We start from the raw sequence: 23,243 nt of genomic DNA, 5'->3' as shown, positions 1-23,243 counted from the left end.
AACAATGTTCTTTAATATAACACATTTCTGTATGTTATTTTTTTACATATATATACACTTTTATGAACAATTTATCCCAGCATAAGCATTTTTGTACATGTTACTTGGCCAGAGAACTGCACTGCTACATTCAGAGACACACAAAATCCAAATGGGCTTTACTTTGTGTATTGTTTTAGAAAGTGTGAGTTCACCTTTAAATGTGAACTGAATGTAAATTCTAGCTGAGACACAGTGCCTGCCACTTAATCCTTAATCAGAATGAAGGGAATCACTCACATATTTATGTGTTCATAATGTCAATAAATACACTGCAGACAATCCAGTCAAGTTATGAAAACAATGAAATGTAAGATCCCAACAAGTTCGGTCACCTACCCTCCAATATTTCTCCAATGAAAATAGGGGTGTCAATAATAATAATAATAATAATTTATACCCCACACATCTGACTGGGTTGTCCCCAGCCACTCTGGGTGGCTTCCAACATATATAAAAAAACATAATTAAAACATTAAACATTCAAAACTTATACAGGGCTGCCCTCATATGTCTTCTGAAGGTTGTGTAGCTACTTCTCTCCTTAGTTTGGGGGTTATCTAACTTCATACCTTCCACCATTTCTCTGATAAAAATAGGGATGTCCTAAGGAAAAGTGAGGGACACGGGTGGCGCTGTGGGTAAAACCTCAGTGCCTAGGGCTTGCCGATCGCATGGTCGGTGGTTCGAATCCCCACGGCGGGGTGAGCTCCCGTCTTTCGGTCCCAGCTCCTGCCCACCTAGCAGTTCGAAAGCACCCTTAAGTGCAAGTAGATAAATAGGTACCGCTTTATAGTGGGAAGGTAAACGGTGTTTCCGTGTGCTGCGCTGGTGCTGGCTCGCCAGAGCAGCTTCCTCATGCTGGCCACGTGACCTGGAAGTGTCTCTGGACAGTGTTGGCCCCCGGCCTCTTAAGTGAGATGGGCGTACAACCCTAGAGTCGGACACGACTGGCCCGTACGGGCAGGGGTACCTTTACCTTTACCTAAGGAAAAGTGAGACATTTGGGGATCAAATCAGAAACTGGCATGGCTTCTGTAAATCCGGGCCTCTCCCTGGAAAATTTGGACACTTGGAGGGTCTGTAGTCATTAACTACGATGAGAGTCCAAGCCTAAACTTGTCTGCCACTTTAAGAGGTTGGAGACACTGATTCCATAGAATGATGGGCCTTAAGCTCACTGCTGTCCTCCTCATCTTTTCCTGATTGATGAAGAAGCTGATTTGTTGCAAGCTGTGACAAACCTCTTATATGCACGAAGTGGGTGTGGAAGGCGGTGAGGAAGTATGTGAGCATGCACTGTGCAAGCGACAACAAACCATAGCTTGGCATTAAGTCTGAACATCTCAGAGTATTGCGAAAGAATGATGCCAATCAACATTTGATGATCTCCTTCTACCGGCCCACAATAGAAAGTGTCCTTTCATACTGCATAATGTGGTACGCTGGTTTGACATCAACTGATAGGAAGTGCCTACAGAGGGTGGTGAATACAGCACAAGATATTATGGGATGTCCCATGAATCCACTGGACGACATTGCGGAAGAACGTTGCGTCAGGAGAGTGAGGAAAATTCTCAGGGATGATTCACACCCTGGCCAACACATTCTTGATCTTCTGCCCTCAGGCAGAAGATATAGAAGCATGATTAGTTGCACCAACAGGGTAAAGAACAGCTTCTATCCATGGGCTGTTAGGCTGCTGAATGAAAAGATAACAACAGGGCAACTGACTTTCGGGTTTGGTGGGTGTGCGTCAGTAAACGAGGGGAATTAAAACTAAGAGAGCTGAGTAGGGGGTGCTCGTGTAATCTCACTGTATACAAGTTGTACAAGTGACAATAAAATATTTCAATTTTTCAACAAATCTCCGAGACAGCTTGCAAACCATGCTTTCCCCCAGACCACAGTTTCTTGCCTTCCACAGCAAGCAGGCAGAAAAGGCAGGCAAACAATATTTATCTAACAAAAACTGTCTGCTTCTTAACTGTAAATAAAACCTCAGGCCCTCCAAGTGCTTTTGTTTTCCATGGACACTCCCGGATTTACAGAAGCTGCCCTAGTTTCTGATTTGATCCCAGAATGTCCCGCTTTTCCTTAGGACATCCCCACTTAGGCCAATATTCTGCATAACATATGGAACATTAAAAAGCCAGAGCCTTCTCCTGCAGTCTGAAATGGTACAGTCCATTCTACTACTTCACAATTCTATCCTTGAGACGCTGCTAACATGCCTGGGAGAGCTAGTTTAAGACAGCTAGTCCCTGTTTGCTCCCCTATCTACATCTTGCTCATTGTTCTCCCAAGGACACTACAGGTGTGATGAGTTAATGTACTCGCCTCCTACATCTCTCTAAAATATGAAACACTCCATCGGCATCCTTTTTAAAATTCGTCGGAACCTTCCAGCTTTTGTAAGAAAATTCCTCTACATCTCCGCACCTTACTGACCTGCTCTCCATTTCAATCTTACCCCTCCCCCCCAAAAAAATAAGATTTCTATTCTTCCTCCCTTGTAGTTCCACTGCCTTTCCCTCGTCTATTATTTATTATTTAATTCTGTAATTGCATTATTTACAGTCAGTCAGGGATGCATTTTGTATGAAAGTCACTATTCAAATTAAAATTGTATCGCACTGCAGTACATTATGCCCTGGCTCTGGATTCTTCAAGCGACTCAACAGCGTTTTCTAAAGAGATGCACTTATTCACCTTACTGAAACACAATAAGGAAACTTAAGGATGTGAATTAATACCAATTTCTCTTCCCCCATCCCGCCTCCCAAATAACTTGTACTCAAATTATCTCTGAAATGTTTGAATGTTGCATTGAGGCAAAGCTACATAAAAGATAAACTCCTGGCAAACCAAATGTAAAAGCTCAAATATTATTCTTTTACTGAGAAAGAAAGAAGATTTTTTTATGCAGCATTAGACTAAGGGAGTGCTCTTAAAGCTATACTGAAGTGAATGGAAGCTTCTGTGAACCGTCAATGAATCCAGTCCCTCTGTTATTAAGTGCCCAAGTGCCTTTCAACTTAACAGGGATAAAATACAGGCAGGAGGAACTGAGAAGAGGAGGGAAATGGAGCTAGGACTTAATTTATTCACTTCCTGTTTGTGAACTCCACAAGAGATATAATGCTAAGGAAACGAAAAGAAGGGATATTGCAAATGCAGTTCCTTATTATCACAGCTCACCCAAATGGGGATGATGCCTACAGTGTGAACAGAAATAACTGGGATCAAGAACAAATTAGTTCATAGACACCAGGGCCTAAGTGAGGGCACCAGAAGCTGTATAATACACAAGGAGAGAAGAGGAAAAGAGGGGAAGGGACGAAGTGACGAAGTGTCAAGTCACAGCCAGGGAGAAGGACAAAAGGGAAGAGATAGAGTCAAAGGTATCCTCAGGCTTCTGTTAAGAGCAGGCAATGCTGTTTATTAGGGAGGTGAATAATCAGGTGAATCGGGTCATAATCTCACATCCGCAAGTTGGATCCTGCTGATAACAAAATGTCTCAAGCTCCAGAGTTGCTCTGTTGTCTCCAGTTTTCAAAAACATTCCACACACAACATTTGCCTTTCTTTTCTAAGGTGGAATCTAAATACATATAAAAAAACCCCCGCTGTGAAAATACTTTTTAAAAAACACGTTTTGAAAAATAAATTGAATTTGGTATAGCTCACTCTCGCCATCTAGTGTCACATTTGTATATTGCACTATACAACACATTTAAAACGTTTTATATGCAGCTGTATAGCTGAGTCCTAAGTAACAAAACCATTCCTAGTGGGGAAATGGCCAGAACTTGAGAGTAGAGGGGGTGGAAAAGGGAGAATAAATCTTTCCATTTGACAGACAGGAACAGCTTTAAAAAGGTAAAGGGACCCCTGACCATTAGGTCCAGTCGTGGCCAACTCTGGGGTTGCAGCGCTCATCTCGCTTTATTGGCTGAGGGAGCCAGCATACAGCTTCTGAGTCATGTGGCCAGCATGTCTAAGCCGCTTCTGGCGAACCAGAGCAGCGCATGGAAATGCCATTTACCTTCCCACTGGAGTGGTACCTATTTATCTACTTGCACTTTGACGTGCTTTCGAACTGCTAGGTTGGCAGGAGCAGGGACCGAGCAACGGGAGCTCACCCCGTTGCAGGATTCGAACCACCAACCTTCTGATCGGCAAGTCCTAGGCTCTTTGGTTTAACCCATGGCGCCACCCAAGAAACAGCTTTAATCAGGGCTAAATGGGTATGTATTTATGGCTGGCCCCGTCTAAAGCTTTGGTCTTAGCTTTTACTGAGATGCTGTATTGCACGGATGTAGAACTTATGGCCTTGCAGTTGGGAGATGGACTCCAACTCCCATCAGCCCCAGCTAGCAACATCTGGAGGGTGCTCCCTTACACACAAATTATTGGTAACAGTTTTCAATAATAGCCTATAGTTTCTATACTGCGCTATAGAGAAATTACCCAAATGACACATCATTAACTAATGTGAAATTGGCAAGCTACATGGGTTGCCATCTCGTGTATTCAAGAGCATGCCAATCTGCTTCGCAAATATATTTTTAATTTCAAGATGGAGAGGCTACAACGGTGAGAACAACGAAGAGGAATGTCTTCATGTAGATGAGAAAGGCAGAGAGAGCGCTATGCTAGCCCTGAAAAAAAGGAACAACCCAGGGATTCCTTGACCTGCCTCTAAATTACAACTGTCCCCAAATAACGCCCCAAATCCAACAACTAAAATTGCATGTGGTCCCAGTACTGCCAAAGCAATGGCCAAATTATAGTAATTGCTGCCACAGCAACCAGATTTTACTGAGACCGCACACCCAAATAAATGCCTCGTGGCTACCCATTCATCTAGCAGCTGGAAAGATGACACTTGACATTTGGAAACTTTCCTGTGAAGATTGCTGCAAGGCTTTTCCCATTAGCTTCATGGTGAGATAGTAAGGTCGAATAAGCTCCCTCAAAACCTGCAAAGGGTAACAGAAACAACTCTAACATTAAGCCCACTTGATCTAAAATTCCAATTGACAAGCTACGAATTGTCAGATTTCCTCCAATGCCTTTAGTTATATTCCGGAGAAACGTGTGTTTTATTGTGCGGATCCGTGCCCAACAAGGCATATGTGGAAGAAAAAGCGACACACTTAGAAATCAAAGGGCCGATTCACATTCCGCTACTCAGAGGCACTCGCCATTGTGAGCATCATAAAGGGTGATGGGGAAGATGCCTTGAAAAAGCTCTGAAGGCAAATGATAACAGTTCCATGACTGAAGCTGAGGTCAGGACTTGTAATCTGAATGGGAGATTTACTAGGCACTCTGAGCTCCCTAGAGGAAGGGTGGCATGTTAATGTACTGTAGAAGGGTTTATACATGTAGAAAGAGGACAAGAAAGATGTGCTTTCTTGGCATGCTGTTTAATTAATTTCAGCGTGCTGTTTAATTTGGGTGTGTTTTGTCCTGCACCTGCAGCTGGTTAAGCATGTGAGAATGAGTCAGCAAGCATGTGAGAACAACTCAGCACAATCTACAATACAAATGCTGCTGTATTTAAGGCAAGTTTGCTCTTGGTCCCTGTCCTTGGCCAGAGCATAGTCTGTATGCTGTAAGGAGACTGTATCTACAACTGTATGTATAGTGGTACCTCTGGTTACATACGCTTCAGGTTACAGACTCTGCTAACCCAGAAATAGTACCTCGGGTTAAGAACTTTGCTTCAGGATGAGAACAGAAATCACGTCGTGGCGGCGGGAGGCCCAATTAGCTAAAGTGGTGCTTCAGGTTAAGAACAGTTTCAGGTTAAGAACGGACCTCCGGAACGAATTAAGTACTTAACCCAAGGCACCACTGTAACTGAAACTGCATTATACTGAGAGTAAAGGAATTGACTCTTCCGAGAACTGCTTGGTGATTCTCTGTTCTTTTGGCACACCCCGCTGGCATTAGAATGGGCACTCTGTACATGGGGATGGTATATAAAATGAGGAAGAATGCCTGATGGACACATACTAGACAACAATATCCAATGGTTCTTCAGTGCATGTCTGTGCAAGTCTTGTTTTTATGACATTCACTAGGACAACTGTACGTACACACGACAGAAATGACTGCCAAGTACAGTATAAATCAGCCCACAGTTGTCTATTATTCTTTGTGCTAGCAAAGAATATAAGCACCATTTTGCCCTTCTTCCAATGCACATATAGGCATTCTCTGAAATGCCAGGAACATCCATGCTGGAGAGGGCTCCACATCCACATCAGTGTGTGTGTGTGTGTGTGTGTGTGTGTGTGCATGCCAGAATCCCCCAACAATTCCAGACAAAGCCTTTCCTACTCCCAGGAGGGAAGGGATTGTGAGCGGGAGACGATTCCTGCATCATGCAGGGGGTGCTCCGCCCCCTGCTTCAACTCCAGGGCTGGCGCCACGCCCCTCCCCGTTTGGGCACCCAATAGAGAAGCTCGGCGGGGGCATGGCTTGCTGCTCAAAGGGAGCCGCGCCAGCCATCTCCACCATTGCACACACATTTTCTTCGAGTCACCCACCCTCCACTCCCTTTAGATTAGCTGTTCCTGAGACTTTGCTATGGACCTCTGGTTGGTCGCCCTGTTTAACCAGGGGGCCTGGTAGGAGTTTTTTTCCAATTGGCTAAATTGGCCCGGCCTCTTGGTTTTTTCCGCCTACCTCGTAGCAACCGTCACAACTTTCGTGGTATTTGGCGGTTAGGCACTGGAATGTGTTGTTGGTGTTTCGGGGGGCAAGGTGTGGCTATCGCCTTCCCCGACAATTTTGGGTATTCCGCTAAAGGAATCCGGCGGTCGTGGATCCTGTCCGATGCCCGTGTGGTGGGGGGCCATGGCACGACCCTCGGTGACATCAGGAAGAGAGCCTATAGTTGTATTAGCATCAACAGGCTCCCCCTACTGGTGATTAACCCCTCCTCAGACTCACCCCTCTACGAGTGGGTGGAGTCTAATGTTCCGTGGTCCAATGCCTAAGCCAATACCTTCTCACATGCTGTAATCAATAAAGTTGTGGCCTTTACCTTACCCATTAACCTTACATTCTGTGTCCACGTGTCTTTATTGCCCAAGCGGGGATCGGGTCCTCGAATCACAATTGGGCAGTCCCTGGTCATACAAAGCCCATGGCTCTCAATGGAGTCCCTTGGAATTTGGGGTTAAGCAAGAGTTTACTAGTAGCGCCTTGGTATACATACATGTGTCTGGAGGCAGGAGAGACTAAACCTACGAAGAACCACAAGATGTGCTGCCAATCAGATGAACACAACACAGATGAACACCCAAAAGCCATGCCATCATGGATATCAGTGCTACAAAAACCCTCAGACATGTCGACAAGGTAATATTCACACCAAAGTTACAAGATGGTCTGATAATACAGATCATCTCCATATGGGAGAGAATACTATAGCAAAGGGATAGTCAACAGGAGAGAATAGTAGCTTGCAGAGCGCCACTTGGCTGTGCTTGTGATTAAGATGAGAGATGTACTAGACACTTCAGCCAGGGCTGTTGGTCTGGACACCAGCTGAAGAAGGAGCAAGGCAGTCAAGCAGGTACTGTATATATGGAGAGGGAATCAGAGCTGAGACTGAAATTGACCATGAAAAGTTTGTTTGGACTTAGGAGCCAGCCAGGTAGAGGAAACCTCTTGGCCCCATGAATGCTCTTGAGTTCCTAGTTGCAATTTTAGCCTTTGACTGTCTCCAGTGAAAGTACAGAAGTGGTAGAGAACAACAGCTTCTTCTTGCAGGAAGCTGGTCACCGTAGCATAGAGAATGACATAGTAAAGGTAAAGGGACCCCTGACCTTTAGGTCCAGTTGTGGCTGACTCTGGGGTTGCGGTGCTCATCTCGCTTTACTGGCCGAGGGAGCCAGCGTACAGCTTCCGGGTCATGTGGCCAGCATGACTAAGCCGCTTCTGGCAAACCAGAGCAGCGCACGGAAACACCATTTAGCTTCCCGCCAGAGTGGTACCTATTTATCTACTTGCACTTTGACGTGCTTTCGAACTGCTAGGTTGGCAGGAGCAGGGACCGAGCAACGGGAGCTCACCCCATCGCGGTGATTCGAACCACCAACCTTCTGATTGGCAAGTCCTAGGCTCTGTGGTTTAACCCACAGCACCACCCGTGTCCCTAGAGAATGACATACTTGGATCTAAAATCCCTGGTTTGTGATATTGGAACCTTACTACCTCCTGGCTCTGAGTTGCTGCATTGCACTAACAACTCAGCAACTACATGCACCTGCCTGCCATTGCACTCTTTTTTCCTGATAAATGCTCTACTGCAATAACTGCCACATTGCAATGACTAGAAGATGTCCCTTTTTTCCTCCATACCTGCAAAAAAATGACACACCAAACACCTAACTACTTCCGGCCCCCCAATAATAATAATAATAATAATAATAATAATAATAATAATAATAATGTTTCTATTATTTGGACTGCGACTCAGTAGAAATCTATTGGCATCTCACTTTATAGAATGTGGAATATTCGGAGACTTTCTTCCAAAAGCTACAATTTGAGGCAAATTCCACCATTTATATAACAATGTACCTATGTTAACAGAAAAGAGCTGGCAGCATTTATGGCACTTATTTCACTCTCCCTTAAAAAACAACAAAAAAAAAAACCCTTTCCTTTAAAGTCCCTGGGTTGAAGTACTGCAGAGGCTATTATAAAGATTTTTTTTTTCCTTGCAAAAAATAAAATCTTACCCACAGACTGACATACAGCCAATTGGGTCTAATTCAGCGTAAGTATTTTGCCTCAAAGCACTCAGTGCAATCCCCACAGAAATTCATGGAGCTGGAGCCAGTGAAGAAATTTAAAGATCATGATCTAGATGCTGCAAATTACCTCGTGAGTGATAACCAAGTCGGTATCATCCTAAACATTTTAACAAAATAACACTGCTGGCTTCTTGCTGCAACCTCAGATCCAGCTCCTTATACAGTACTAGCATTGAATATAAATGGGATTCCTTCTTTCCTGATTCCCTTTGCTCTCCATCCCACAGTTTTAACTATGCAGAACTGGTGAGTTCCAGTCTATTCCAGAGGCCACAATTTTGCTGGGTTGCCATTTGGCTCAAATAAAATGTAATTCTCTCTCTTGAGAATTTAGAAACACTGAGTATTCAGGTTAAGGGGGTAAAAACCCCCTGGAAGGAATAGTTTTCCCACCCTGAATAACCATTTCTGAATCACAGCACCACCATTTGGTCTATGACAAAGGCTTGATGGAGCCAGGAAAACATGGAAACTGTCCCCAAAGAAAGTGCTTCCATAGTTCACAGGAAGCATCACATTGCATTTCCTTATTTGAACCCTACTTGCTTTAGCTGCAGCAGATTAACATGGCTCTCCTCTGAAAATAACGAAGAAATCCTCAGTAAATCAGAGATGTGGTACCCGTGGACCACCACGTTGTACAGGTTGGCATAGCCAGGGATGAGGGATGATGCGAGTTGTAATCCAACCAACACCTGGAGGGCCACAGCCTCCCCCTTACTGCTTTAAATATTCTTTTCTACCACTCCCTGAAAGTGATTCCCATGCCATTGTTGTAGAATGGGCACATGAAAAATGAATGTGCTGCCACAATGCGTGTGTATGTACTGCTTCATCACATCCCACATAAATTCTTTTGACTGACACCAAAGTGTGGTTTTCATTCTGTTTCAAATGGCTCTGGAAAAGAAATCTCTAACAAAAAGGAGTATCTGAAATTCTCTATTACAGTAATGGGCGTTTGGGAAGGAAATGGTTGTAGCCATTCCCCTCACCCTTCAGAGGGCCAGTTTTTAGGTTAGAAGGGGAGGAAAGTGATAGCATGTGCCATTGCATTAACTTAAAAGACAAGGTCTGCTTCCAAACAAAGCAAAAACACAAATCTTATGGGAAATACAGCACGTTTGGCTACATGAACCAGCTATGTAGTTTTAGGAGCCACGGCAAGTAAACAATCATTTGGAAAATAGCCACTCTTCAGTACAGAAACAAATATGATTGGTGAAAGGCTAGGGAGTGGTGTTCTTTATGCTAAATCAATCCACATACAGTGGTACCTTGGTTCTCAAATGTCTTGGTACTCAAACAACTTGGAACCCAAACACTGCAAAGTAAGTATTCTGGTTTGTGAACTGTTTTCGAAACATGCACCGTTTTGAGTGCTACGCTTCTGATTTGAGTGCTTTGTGCAGGTGCCCTTGTTTTGTATGTGTATATGTATTTTAGAAAGTGATGGAGGTCTGTCTGTTTTTGCTATTTATTTATTTCCCCCCTCTTGTATAAAGTTCTGTCCACAAGCAAGGGCTCTCTTGCCTTCCTCCTGTGGTCTCTTGTGTGACTGCCAAATTTATCTGACAGGTAGGTAGCTTGCTTTGTGCAGGTGCCCTTGTTTTGTATGTGTATATGTATTTTAGAAAGTGATGGTGTGATCACACCCTGTACATAATAATTTCTGCCCCAGGTGACAACGCTAAAAGTATTTTTTAAAAAAAACCCCAAACAAAAACAAAACAAAAACTTCCATGCTGCTCAAAAGACTGAGATCCTTTAATATTTATAAGCTATTTCCCCATCCAATTACTTGAGTAAAGTGTATTATGCAGTGTATTATGCATTAAGTTGCATCCCCTTTGGGTACAAATAAGAATTGTTAACCAATGAGAATTACTATTTTTTTTTAAAGCACACTAATCAAACCAAGCAACCAACCAACCCCTAAACAATAATCCAGACCCTCTCTTATTTTCCAGTTTCTATAGCTAATTTGGGGTGGAGAACCTATATCCCTCCATACGTTGTTGGACTCCAGAAGAGGATAAAAAGAGTCTTGATAGATTGGAAGGCCTATCTGCTGTTTTCACAGTGTTCAAGCACTGTTTTCACCAGTGCTTTTTTCCGGGGGTGGGGGTGGGGACGCAAAGGTACGCATACCCCTAAACATTTTGCGAACCTTTGTACTTTTGTCCATTTACTGTATTTATTTTCCCTGGTTTGAACTATAAAATGGTGATTTTCTTGAGTCAAAATAAGAGTACCCCTAAACATTTTTTAAAGAAAAAAAGCACTGGTTTTCACAGTGGTCAGTCAGAAACCTTTGAGGAGCCCAAAGGCAGAATGGGAAGAGAATATCATTCATAACCCTTAGCAATTGGTATTCAGTTCCCTATGGTACTGGATGTAATACAGCCATCATGACTAGTAGTCATTGATATCCTTGTCCTCCATGAATTGGAATACGCTCCAAGCTTGGATAGCTCAGTTGATTAGAGAGTGGTGCTGATAACGCCAAGGTTTGATCCCTTTTTGCGATAACTGCATATTACTACATTGCAGAGGGTTGGACTAGATGATCCCGAAAGTCCTTTCCAACTCTACAATTCCATGATTCTGCACACCTGACAGGAGCAATCAAGGTAAAGTCAAAGGAGAGTCCACTGAAAACTCACCTGTAAGTATTTGTGCATGAACCAGGAAGCTTGCTTTCCATCATTCACTGATTCAACTGTAGTGTTGGCCAGTCCACTAACGTCACCTCCTGCAAAAATCCCTGGTTCACTCGTTTGCATGGTCTCTTGATCAATTTCAGGGAGACCCCATCTGTTGAACTTGAGAGGATGCAGGGCTTCTTTTACTGTTTTGTAAGGAAAGAGGAGGTGGGAGGGAAACAGAAAAAAGTAGGTGACACAGGTATCTACTGTAAGTTTGGAAAAACTGTTTGTCTGTACACATGTATTTTCAGATACCTCTTAAAATATCTTAACTAAATTTTTCGTGTCAGCTCCTAAAACCAAGAGGAACAGGTTTTTGTCTGTTTTGGAATACCACTGAATGCTGTTTCAAAACAAAATGGCAGATTGGACCTTTCAAAACAGCAGCAATTTAGACACCACTTAAGATACCATAACCAAACCTGGGACAGTGTTTCCTAAGGTCAAAGATAAGTTGTCTTGTCTTTATTTGGATACTGTTGGGTGCTCTTTTGAAACACAAGGGTGTACTCAATCTTTCAGAGATTTGGACACATCTTAGGATACCATAACCAAATTTGTCATGATGGCCCCTGAGACAGAGGAAGTTTCCTGTTGAGTACCATTGGATGCCATTTTGACTCAATATGGTGGCCTCGACATTTCAAAAACGCACTCATTGTCAATGTGGGCTGCTGTTGAAGTCTTAGAATTCCCAAGCAAGCTGGATGCTCCTACTATTAACCAACACTTAAAATGTTGCATATTATCAGGTACCTGAAGGACTGTAACACTTCAGACTGCCCATGAAGGGGAATCACTTAACGGAATGCTCTTTAGCACAAAACCATTCTCTGCATGTATCTCATGAGCATCTCAGAGAAACAACAAGGCCAGAACCTTTCTCACTGAGAATGATGATGATGATTATTATTTTGAGGAACTTTCAATATTACGAGCCACTACTGTACCTTCAATCTGAAAAAGCACAGTCCAAAATCAAGTTTAAATCCTTACCTGCTTTTTGGGGAAACTAGGACTCTCTGGTTGTTTGATGACTATCGTCTCATTTTAAGGTAATCAAAACAGTATGTTGCTGTGAGTGGAATAGTAGGCACTAGTGGACAACATGGTGGGGCTGTGCTGCTCACCTGACCTCCCTCCACCTTACTTGCTGCTTCATACCAGAAGGAGGAGAGGGGAGAAATAAGGCAGTACAGTGCAAACACGCTGGTAGAACCAATCTAGCACTCCTTCTGGTGCATTTGGAGCATGCTGACCTTGCTGCTACCTCACCTCTTCTTGGTATGCATCAGTGACTCAATTGCCGGGAGGTCAGGTGAATGGCGCTGCCACGTCTTACCATCTGCTGCTGGTAGAAGAGTCTTAGACTGGAAAGTCTGGTTTCAGATCCCCATTCCTCTATAAAACTCCCTTGGTGACTTTGCATCAGTCATGAACCCTCAGCCTCAACTTCTTAGGGTTTCTATGGGGATAATATGTGGGGTGAGATGTATTCTTCACAGGAAAAAACAGGGCACATGTGTAATAAACAACGAAACAATGCATTTATATTTTTTGATGTATCGTTCATTACGGTTTGATGCAAGATGTCTTGGAAAGGTTTTGCCCTGAAAACCGGCAAAAAATGAAACAAACAATAGCTATGATAAATTAAACCAGGAAACAATTAGGCAAATAAATAAAACGGCAAAAAAAGAATGGAAGATTGTTCTCTTGCTCATGGCAAAAAGTAATTTTAACTTCAAAATAATGTCATTTATTCTGCTATAGTTTAAAATTCAGAACAATCTGTCATTTAAAAAAGCACTAGCTCCTTAATTTTAGCCGCATATGAAAGTGCATTTGAGTATTATTTTAGCACATATTGATGCCCTGCATCAAATGAATGACTTTTATGTAGGTATTACTCTATTATGGTACCCGGGTTCTCCCTCCCCCCCCCTCTTCCAAGTGACAGGGTGGGAGGGGGTTTTTTAGCATCCCTTGGGGACATACCACACACAGATGCAGATTGCTAAGGTCAATTAAACTGATGTAGCTGTGCTGTCATATATGTAAAAGAGAATCCTGCTAGTATATTTCTCAGTTGTCATAGACAGTGTCAAAGATGTGTTCTGTTTCTACAAGAGATGAGCAGAGGCAGCTGTGTTTTGCCTTGGGAAACCCTCTGTAAAGTCAAAACTATCATTATAGGAAGGGATCAGATTTCCATAATTTCCCATTCTCCATTTCCATGTCAATGAGTTAAATAATGGGATAGAGGGCAACCATGTGTCAAGGGCTTGTTAGTGGGACAGATCAAGTGAGGAGGGGGAATGGACTTCCATGATGGATTTGAAGGAGGAAAGGCAACTGAGGCTGTAGTAGAAATAGGGCTGCCCCATAGAAGTTATATGGAGGTGCACAGTCAAGGCTTTCTTTCAAACTTTTTCTGCAGCTGCTCCAGACGCAGAAGAGTTAAGCCTCTTCAGTCTTTACAAGTGGCTAGATTCTTCAGCCTCAGAGATGCTATGGTGAATAAAGTCTATTTGGGTCATGGTCACCACTGTCACTGAAAACACCAAGAGGAGAATCTGTGGGGTGGCAGTGGGTGGGGGAAAACAAAGCAAATTCGATTTAGACCCTCACACAGGCACTATCTCAAAATGCACGGGAAGGAAGTAATAATTAAGTCCAATATCTCATTTTTTGATACAGTCAACAAAACGTTATTATGACAAATTAATATGACTACCACATAGGGGCTGCTAATACTGATAATGCCAAGCACGAAATGTTTTGAAACCCTGAATGCTAAGATAAAGCACTGATGGCTTAGACAAAAATACCAGGAAAAGAAACTGTTTTGCATGTTTCAGCAGCTAATTTTAAAACTGGAAATACTGTGTCACTTTCAGGATCAGAAGCGATTAGTCTCCTTTAAAGTCCCACCACTTGCAGAAAACTAAACTGAACGGAAGCAAACAAAGCATGCATTTGGTTAAGTCTGCTAAAATAATTTACAAAGTCCCAAGACTAGATTTCTTTTCTCTAGGTATCTGACTTCCAAGCAGCTGAGTTGGTTTAATATTTCTACGGATAAAATAAAGAGGACCTAACGTTCCAGGCTATATTTCCCAAAACCTTAATAGGCACTTCATAGTTGTTGGAGAATGGTAGTTCCGCAACTATAGTAAACAGGAAAAATTTGCTAATTAGACTATTAGCTGTGTGGTGTAGTGGTTAGGATGCTGAACTTGGGTTCAAATCCTGTCACAGCCCTGAAGCTCATTGGGTGTCCTTGGGCAGTCACAGCCTAACAGGGTTGTTGTGATCATAAAACGGGGAGGGGAAGTTGAATCATGAGCATTATTACTACCTTGAGCTCTTTGGAGAAGAAGTAGGATATAAATGCAATAAATATTGACCACTACTCTGAATCCAGACTCTTGATGTTCCTGTATGGTTCATCTCACACAGTCTCACCCCTCCCAGGTTACTGTGGTATTAGTGGGGAATGGACAAAAGTAGCTCTGACACCACTATCAGGAAACAGGACCCTGTTTTCACTATCAAGAAACATTTTATTCCACTGCAGGGACAACTTATATTCTTCCAGCAGCACTTGAATGACCGCTCCCCGCTTAAAACGGGGGGCGCCCTTTGCGTGGACGCGTGCAGCCCCTAGATCTGGAGCGGCTCCAACAGCATAGGCTAGGCTTTGCCTTCCCTCAGGTGGGATACCTGGAGGTCTCCGCCTACCTCAGTCAGTTGTCCAATCCCACCTGGGGGAAGAGTTGCCAAGGAGACCAGGCCAGGTAGGGGAGGGATTACCTGCCCACACAATAGAGGGAGGATCTTACCTGGGAATCCTCACTTGGCTCCAGAGCTTCTCCCACCCTACCCACCCTCAGTCAATGTCTTATGTTGCAGGTTAATTTTCCTCACAGGTTTTGCAGGTTAACTTTTCTTCACAGGTATGCGGGCGCTGCTACGTTAAGGTCGCTGTTAAAGGGCCGGAAAGGAATTTCCCTGCATTGGCAGGTTTCGCCTTTCCCGTAGCAAAACGTCACAACTTTGGCGGTATCAGGCCTTGGGCAGAATCCTTTTGTCCATCTTCCTCTTTGCGGCGGCGATACCAGGGTTCCCCGTTAAAGGGGTTTTCTGAAGGGAGGCTTTGACCGTACGCCGGAAGGTCGTCATTGCTCTCCCCTGCGGCGGCGGCGTTACGGGGGCGGCTATCTCTGCTTGAACATATGTTCTCCAGAGCCGGCCCACCCCCCCCCCCACACACTGGATAACCCTGATGCTCCCTAGGTCCCCGGCTGGGGACTGGGGAGGGAGAACGCCCAATGCCTGAGCCAAGGTCTACCCACATTTGAAATTTAATAAAGTTGTGGCCAATTTAATCCCATAGCACGTTGTCTTGAGTCGTTATTCCACATGACGGGGGGGACCGCGCAGGATCTGGGGACTCCGCCTGTCCACGCAAAGGCTGCTGGTACTGCGAGTGAGACAATAGCTAAGCAATCTGAACAGATCATTCAAACTGGATGACAGCACGCCAAAGTTACCAAAAGATAGCAGCACAAATGCAGAAACCAAAATAATTTTGTAGACTACAATATAGTTCAAGCTGCTGCGTTCATTGAGCAAATAAACACAAATAGGAAAGCATCAAGCAATTATACACCACTTGACGTGGGGGGGGGGGCGACTACGAGTAATATTAAGATATATCGAAAAGCTGGAAAATATTTTAATTAGCAAAACAAATCAAATGGAAAAGATTCCTCAAATAAAGCTTTAAAAGTGACACAGTGTGTGCTTGACTGCCATTACTAATTAGGTATCCATGTAATGTGTGTTCAATTTGGGCTTATTTAAATAGCAGAAATGCTCATTAGCTGCAGTATTTCTGTGAAGCCTCAGTAAACAGTTTAATGGTATTTTATGTTTAACCAATTTCATAAGTTCCTGTAATTTTGGCGTTTGCAGCTCATTAATGTTATTTTTGATATACATCTTGCAGACTTCTTTCACCGAAAACTGGCAGTAATCCCTTGACTGCACTTGGGATATATAGTGACTTCTGCTTAAACCAGAAACGTAAAGAAAGGAGAGGATGGCAATAACTTTATGATAGTGCCAGTTTGGCTCTTGTGTTGTTAAGGCAAAAAACCCCCACACAAAAACACCCTTAAAAGGTTCAACAGAAAGTGACACAGGAGAACATTGCTTTGGAGCCTAAATTGACTGGCTTTCTTAGGGAACTGAAGCAGATAGAAAAGCATATTTCTGAGCTCTTCCTGTAATGTATTGTACAGTTTGCACCGCCATTTTGATACATCATAAACGAAGTAAGCTAGATGCAGCTAGGTGATTTTAGACCCTGGTAAGGATGAGTGAATAGAACAATTTCCGTATCTCTTATTATTTTCAAGTCTTACGGTCAGTTCTCCATATTTCCACAGTACCCTTCGCTTCTTCTTTTCTAAGCTTTCATGAAAATTTATCAGCTTTTTAGTGCACCAGCACAGAGTGATGATATAGGTGGCCTGCTAAGGTTGGGGGACTTCCTCCATATTCTTTGGGACTTCCTCACCCCCAGACTATCAACTTCAGGCACAACCTGGCCTCTGCTGCTCTTGTAGCCAATGAGATGCCTCTTGTGGCACATTAAGGATGTACAAACTCTTTCCTCAGCTAAACTGATACATTTCTCTAGCCCTATTGAAATTATTTTGTCTTCTCTCAAAATGTCAGGCTTTTCTCCTGAGAAAAACCCTCAAGTAGAATGTACTGTACTTCAAATTTTACCTCATGTCTTATTGGGACAGCAACTTTAGAAGAACATGGATCTTTGTTGCTTCAAATTTATTTAAAACAGGCAGGAGGTGGTAGTGGAGGAAATTTCCATATTCCTCTACCTAAAGAGCTTGTATGTATTATTAATATTTCTTTAATTCTAAAACTGAGACCAAAGCAGCCAGGGTCCACTCATTTCCAGTGCTACTTTTCTAGAAAAAGAGGTGCCGGAACTCACCTTGAACACCTCCCTTGTTCTCTTAAAAAAGAAAGCACGTTATTTTATTATTCAAGAGATGAACAGGATTTTTTTCAGCCAGAGATTACCAAAACTCAGTTATAGTACCTCTCAATGGCATCCACCCGAAAAAAAAATTCTGTTCATGTCTTGATTAATAATAAAACTTGCTTTCTTTTTTTTAAAAAAATGGGAGGGGAAATGGCTATAGGCCTCTACCTAGAAAACTTGTGTGAATTGTTTTTTTCTTTATTTCTAAAATTGTGACTGCAATAGTCAAGGGACACTCTTCATCCAATATATTTTCTTGCTTATTTTGGTATGACATAGTTCCCTTAAGGTATGTACTTCTGGATTCTAAAAAAAAAAACATTATATACATATGTACATATCTATATTCCTCTCTATTCTGTTCTTTACAGCAGCTAATGTGGAAATAAAACACATTATTCTGGGCTCAGGTCTGCTGCCAAACTTAAGATTATCAATGGCCTCTTAGTAAGAGCATATGTGATATCAACTCCTAGTGAAACCTGGCAAATAATGATAAGCAGAAACTCTGAGCATAGCTATTCACAAGGGAGGAAAGCCTATTCTTGTGCAGGTATTGGGGAAATGGGAAATAATAATAATTACAGAAAGATCACGTTGTGCTTCACAGCAACTGTCTGAGGCAAGACGAAGCAGTGCTTAAAATAGCCTCCTAAAGTAACTCGGCTTTTTGTCCCCTGTAAAAATAATCCCGTTGAAAATTATGCACTTTCTGTGTTATTTGTAATGGGTGTGCCACGCGAACAAGGCTTTCTTCATGTGATCACGCTTTTACTGAGTTGCTTCACTGAGTTGTTTCAAAGGCATGATAACAATGCACATATGCAGCAACATATAATGGTGACAATAAACTTTGTGAATTGTGTTGGTATAGCGGAATGTTTCCCTTCTGGAGAGGGACGCAGGTGGCGCTGTGGGTTAAAGCCTCAGCGCCTAGGACTTGCCGATCGAAAGGTTGGCGGTTCGAATCCCTGCGGCGGGGTGCGCTCCCGCTGCTCGGTCCCAACGCCTGCCAACCTAGCAGTTCGAAAGCACCTCCGGGTGCAAGTAGATAAATAGGGACCGCTTACCGGCGGGAAGGTAAAGGGCGTTTCCGTGTGCGGCTCTGGCTCTGGCTCTGGCTCTGGCCAGAGCAGCGATGTCACGCTGGCCACGTGACCCGGAAGTGTCTCCAGACAGCGCTGGCCCCTGGCCTCTTGAGTGAGATGGGCGCACAACCCCAGAGTCTGTCAAGACTGGCCCGTATGGGCAGGGGTACCTTTACCTTTACCTTTTCCCTTCTGGAAAAGCAGCCTTGTTACAGGATCCCTCTTCAGCAAGGCTATAACGACTTTAATTGTGACGTTTAGCTTATTTTGTTTTTAGTTGTTGCTTTGTTAATAGTGCCTCATAGATTGCAATTGCTTCTCTCCTGATTTGTTAATGACTCTATATGGCTTATGCCGTATTTGTGATGTTCTATTATGTCCTATCCTGTTTTTGTTATTTATTGTTTGTAAGCCGCAGTGTTTCCCAAACTTGGGTCTCTAGCTGCTTTTGGACTACAGCTCCCATCATCCCTAGCTACCAAGATGAGTGGTCAGGGATGATGGGAACTGTGGTCTGAAAAAACAGCTTGAGACCCAAGTTTAGGAAACACTGAATAATAACAATAATAATATTTTTTTATTATTTGTACCCTGGCTGAGTTGCTCCAACCATTCTGGGCAGCTTCTGGCATATATCCAAAAACATAATAAAACATTAAATGATAAAATGGATGAAAAGCAGCATAGAAATATAATCAGTCAATCAGTGGCAAACATTTTCAACAGTGGGGAGTGGCTTCCACATAATGGCAGGGCATAGGCTATGCATGGGAAAGGTCCCAGGGTTCATCTGTGTGGCATCTTCATGAAGGGGTGGGAAAGATGCTTCTCTGCAACCCTGGAGAGAGCTGTTGCCAGTCAGGGTGAACAATATTGAGATGGACCAATGGACTGACAGCATTATCAGTGTGCATTTCTTGGTACAGAAAGTATTGATTTGATATGTAAAGATCTTTCCTATTCTAATTAATTCAAGAGGGTTTGGAAAGTGTCTCTGTGTGATACAAGCTGGAGGTTCCAAGCTGACAAGTAAGTTTCTATTCTGCCTAGAAACAAGCAGAGGTTCCTGATATTTAGGTTATTCCTTCAGAGAAGCTGCACAGCTGGTTTAAACTGGCTCTGTTATCTCTTTCACCCAAGGTCATTCTGACTATAATAATAGGCCAGAAGGAGCCTGAGTTTCACTTTCTCTCTTTCTCTCTCTCTCTCTCTCTCTCTCTCTCTCTCTCTTTCCTTATGTTGTGGTGTTCTGTACATAGTATGCTTAGTATTAAGGTTTTAGCGCTATTGCAAGTTCTTTTAAGTTTAAGTCAGGCACCCCCAAACTCGGCCCTTCAGATGTTTTGGGACTACAACTCCCATCATCCCTAGCTAACAGGACCAGTGGTCAGGGATGATGGGAGTTGCAGTCTCAAAACATCTGGGGGGCCGAGTTTTGGGATGCCTGGTTTAAGTTAAGTCTGCTGCAACTGGATTTCTTATGGACTGTCCTAATCCTGAATGTATTGGATTTGCGACCATTATGCTCATTTGCCTTCTGTAGCAGTAAAGCTCTGCTGGATGAAACACAATTGCCTCTGGTCTATTTCTGGGGAATCCTATAATGTGTCTTAAGTTTATTTATTTATTACTCTGCTAACAATATGTTGGATTCTATCTCTGGATCAATATTGAGCAGAATTCATGATAAGAATAAGGCAGCTTCCTGCACTGTATCAATGGCAACTCTGACTATAGCCAAGAACAGCCCTTTCAGGAGAAAATGGAGTCCCTGTGGCAACAACAGGAAATTGAAGTGCAGAGAACAAAGGAGGACAACTTTTTGCAGCCGAGAAACAAATATGGGGAAGGGTGGCAGACTATTTGTACTGCGAGTTTTATTGCTGCTCTTTTGCCTTTTTCTCTTTTTCTCCAAAGCAACCTTAAATAATTCATTCCTTAAAAGCTACTAACAAATAAATATTTATCATCACCCTCATCATCTACCACAAATACATTCCTTGTGGAGGCTGCTGAGACCAGGCTGAAATGAGACCTAGTGCAGGGAAACAACAAAACATAATCATGTTTCACAACTATGAGGGGCAAATAGTTTTCGGAGGTGCCCTTTTGAAAAGGCTGGGGGGGCACAGGGGGAATCTTTCTCAGGATTCCCCCTGTCTCAGGTGTTATTATCCCCCAGACACATAAATGTCTCTAGTTATTTCTAAATCACATGAAATAATCACAGATAAATTATTGTCATTATATTTTAAATTTAACATTGGATATATCCAAGAGCTGAACTTTACTATAAATCTTCCAGCCACACTGGGACTGAAGCAAGGGTGGCTAATCTATAGTCTGTAGACCATCTATAGGTTCCCCAGGTGATTTATGATGCTCCTGCAAGCCTCCAATAATTTGGCAGCCATGTAGGCAATATTTAAATACACAGAGAGAATGAGAGTTCAGATATAGATAAATATATTGATTTAGACACTGGGCAGGAGGTGGTGGGATGAATGTCCGCTGAATGTATGGGTGTGAGTGTGCATGCGTGAGAGATCGTGACATGCCAATATGTGGCCCTTGGAAGCATGGCCAACCCTCAACGTGGCCCTCAAGCTGAAAAAGCTGGTACTTCCCTCGACCAAAGTTAGAAATTTCACCCCTGAATGTTTCCAATAATGAAAGCTTCAAGATTCTTTGCCACATCTGAAGTACAGCAGAACATCCTATGCCAAATTGCTAATACTGTACACTGGGGATGGATGAAATGCAGCCCAGGGCCCTCTAGTGGCCATGCCATGGGCATAGAGCAGCCTTTCCAAACCTTGGGTCCCCAGATGTTGTTGCACTACAACTCCCATCATCCCTGGCTAGCAGGGGTTATAGTCCAGTGACATCAAAGGACCCAAGGCTGCCATAGAGGCCTCACAATTAGAGGGTACCAAGTAGCAGGGAGTCAGGGACCCTAGTTTTCATTTGATGGAACATCACAAGGCTCAGTTCTGCTCAGAAGACCATAATCCTGTTGACCACTCTGATACCACCATTGTCTCTTCTCTTCCAATCTACATTTCTCTATTGATTAATGCTTGTCAAAAAATCAACATGACCCTCCGCAACAACTAGCCATCATATATATATATGAATGAGAGAAAATTGGGATTTAATCAGGTTGCTGGATAACATTTGTTGCTGAGTTCACCACAGGACTACAATAAAAGAGGATAAGCAGAATAAGACCACTAAACTGATTGATATTACAGCTGGATGAGACTATAGACACTACTGGCGTCATTTGGCAAATCTATATTCAGCTTCTTATTTAATAGGTCAGCTTTTCAAATATGTTCTCATAAGATCCAATTAAAGTTAACTTCAGCAATGAGGACTTCATTAGTGATTCAACGGTTGCTCATTTCTTTTCTCTTCGGGGCATAAGCAACCGATAAATCAAATTCCCTATAAAAAGTTTTGGCAGGGTGGGTTTGGGGATGATAGAAAAGCGTAAGAAATATCAGAAGAGCCCAACTAAATGACACCAAAGGCTCATCTAGCCCAGCACTAAGGGCGTACATTCCCTTTTTCCAATGAACAAAGAACTGGATTAAATTAGGCCCATTCAGTTCAATGTTCATGCATACAAAAAGAATACACAGAGGACAAATTGGTACACATGGAAAACCCCCATTCATAGAATCATTCATGTCCATTCATGTGCAAGTGGGGAGAAAATGGGTGATGTGATAGCAGACCTCACCTCTCTGGGTGTTCCTGCCAGTTGCCATTTTTATATGCCCAAACAGGTTTACATGGTGCTTCTCACACGCCTTCATGAATAACTTTACTTCAATGCAAGTTGAATCTCGTTCCATCTCTTGGTTAAAGTGCCCAATCTAGACATTTCCCTTGCCAGTTCAATGTATCCGCCGAAGGGGCCACTGGGTTGCTCACAGCCCTCCCATAATAGCTAAGAGACTTACTGCAGTTGCAACAAAATTCCAAGCAACAGTTACTTTCACGAAGGGGCAATGGCCGTGCAAAACAAAGATGGAGCCTTCATCCTCAAAGAACTCACTTCCCCCGCGTTTGGGTGCATCTTCCACAGTGTGGTTCCTTTCCCCTTCCTCGAGGGTTCTAGATCGCACAGGGAACCTACATGACTAGAAAAGCTTCCCCACAAGCCCTTCACATGAGCAATGACTGAATAAGGCTATAATGTATACAGATTTGCATGCATTCTAAAGCAGCATGATGAGATGGGCATAGGCATTCACTTTTAAAATGGAAAAGGGCAGTAGTGGCTTAGGCGTAGGGCACCTGCTTTGCATGCAGAAGGTCATAGGTTCAAACCCTGGCATTTCCAGTTAGAGCTTCTGCCAGTCAATGTAAACCACGGTTTCCCAAACCTGGGTATCCAGCTGCTTTTGGATTACAGTTCCCATCATCGCTGACCACTGGTCCTGCTAGCTAGGGATGATGGGAGCTAGAGATGGGA

The 23,243-nt window shown here is 43.1% G+C and overlaps 1 protein-coding gene across 6 annotated transcripts in view; it reads right to left on the bottom strand.

The window, feature by feature from the left end:
• The window catches only part of DPYD (dihydropyrimidine dehydrogenase), a 495,490-nt gene that overhangs the window by 220,857 nt on the left and 251,390 nt on the right, over positions 1–23,243 (bottom strand). For 5 of the 6 annotated variants that reach the window (XM_083743290.1, XM_083743288.1, XM_083743286.1 and 2 more), the window contains one exon: positions 11,549–11,733. The exons of the other annotated variant lie outside the window; for it this stretch is intronic. In XM_083743290.1, the coding sequence (XP_083599416.1) occupies positions 11,549–11,733 (185 nt within the window). The remainder of the gene's footprint in view (positions 1–11,548; positions 11,734–23,243) is intronic. 6 annotated transcript variants of the gene reach the window in all.

The sequence above is a fragment of the Podarcis gaigeae genome, assembly GCF_964106915.1.
Source record: "Podarcis gaigeae genome assembly, chromosome: 6".
Lineage (NCBI taxonomy): Eukaryota > Metazoa > Chordata > Lepidosauria > Squamata > Lacertidae > Podarcis > Podarcis gaigeae.
The sequence above is the reverse complement of the archived record's forward strand: the minus strand, read 5'-3'. Positions and strand labels throughout refer to the sequence as shown.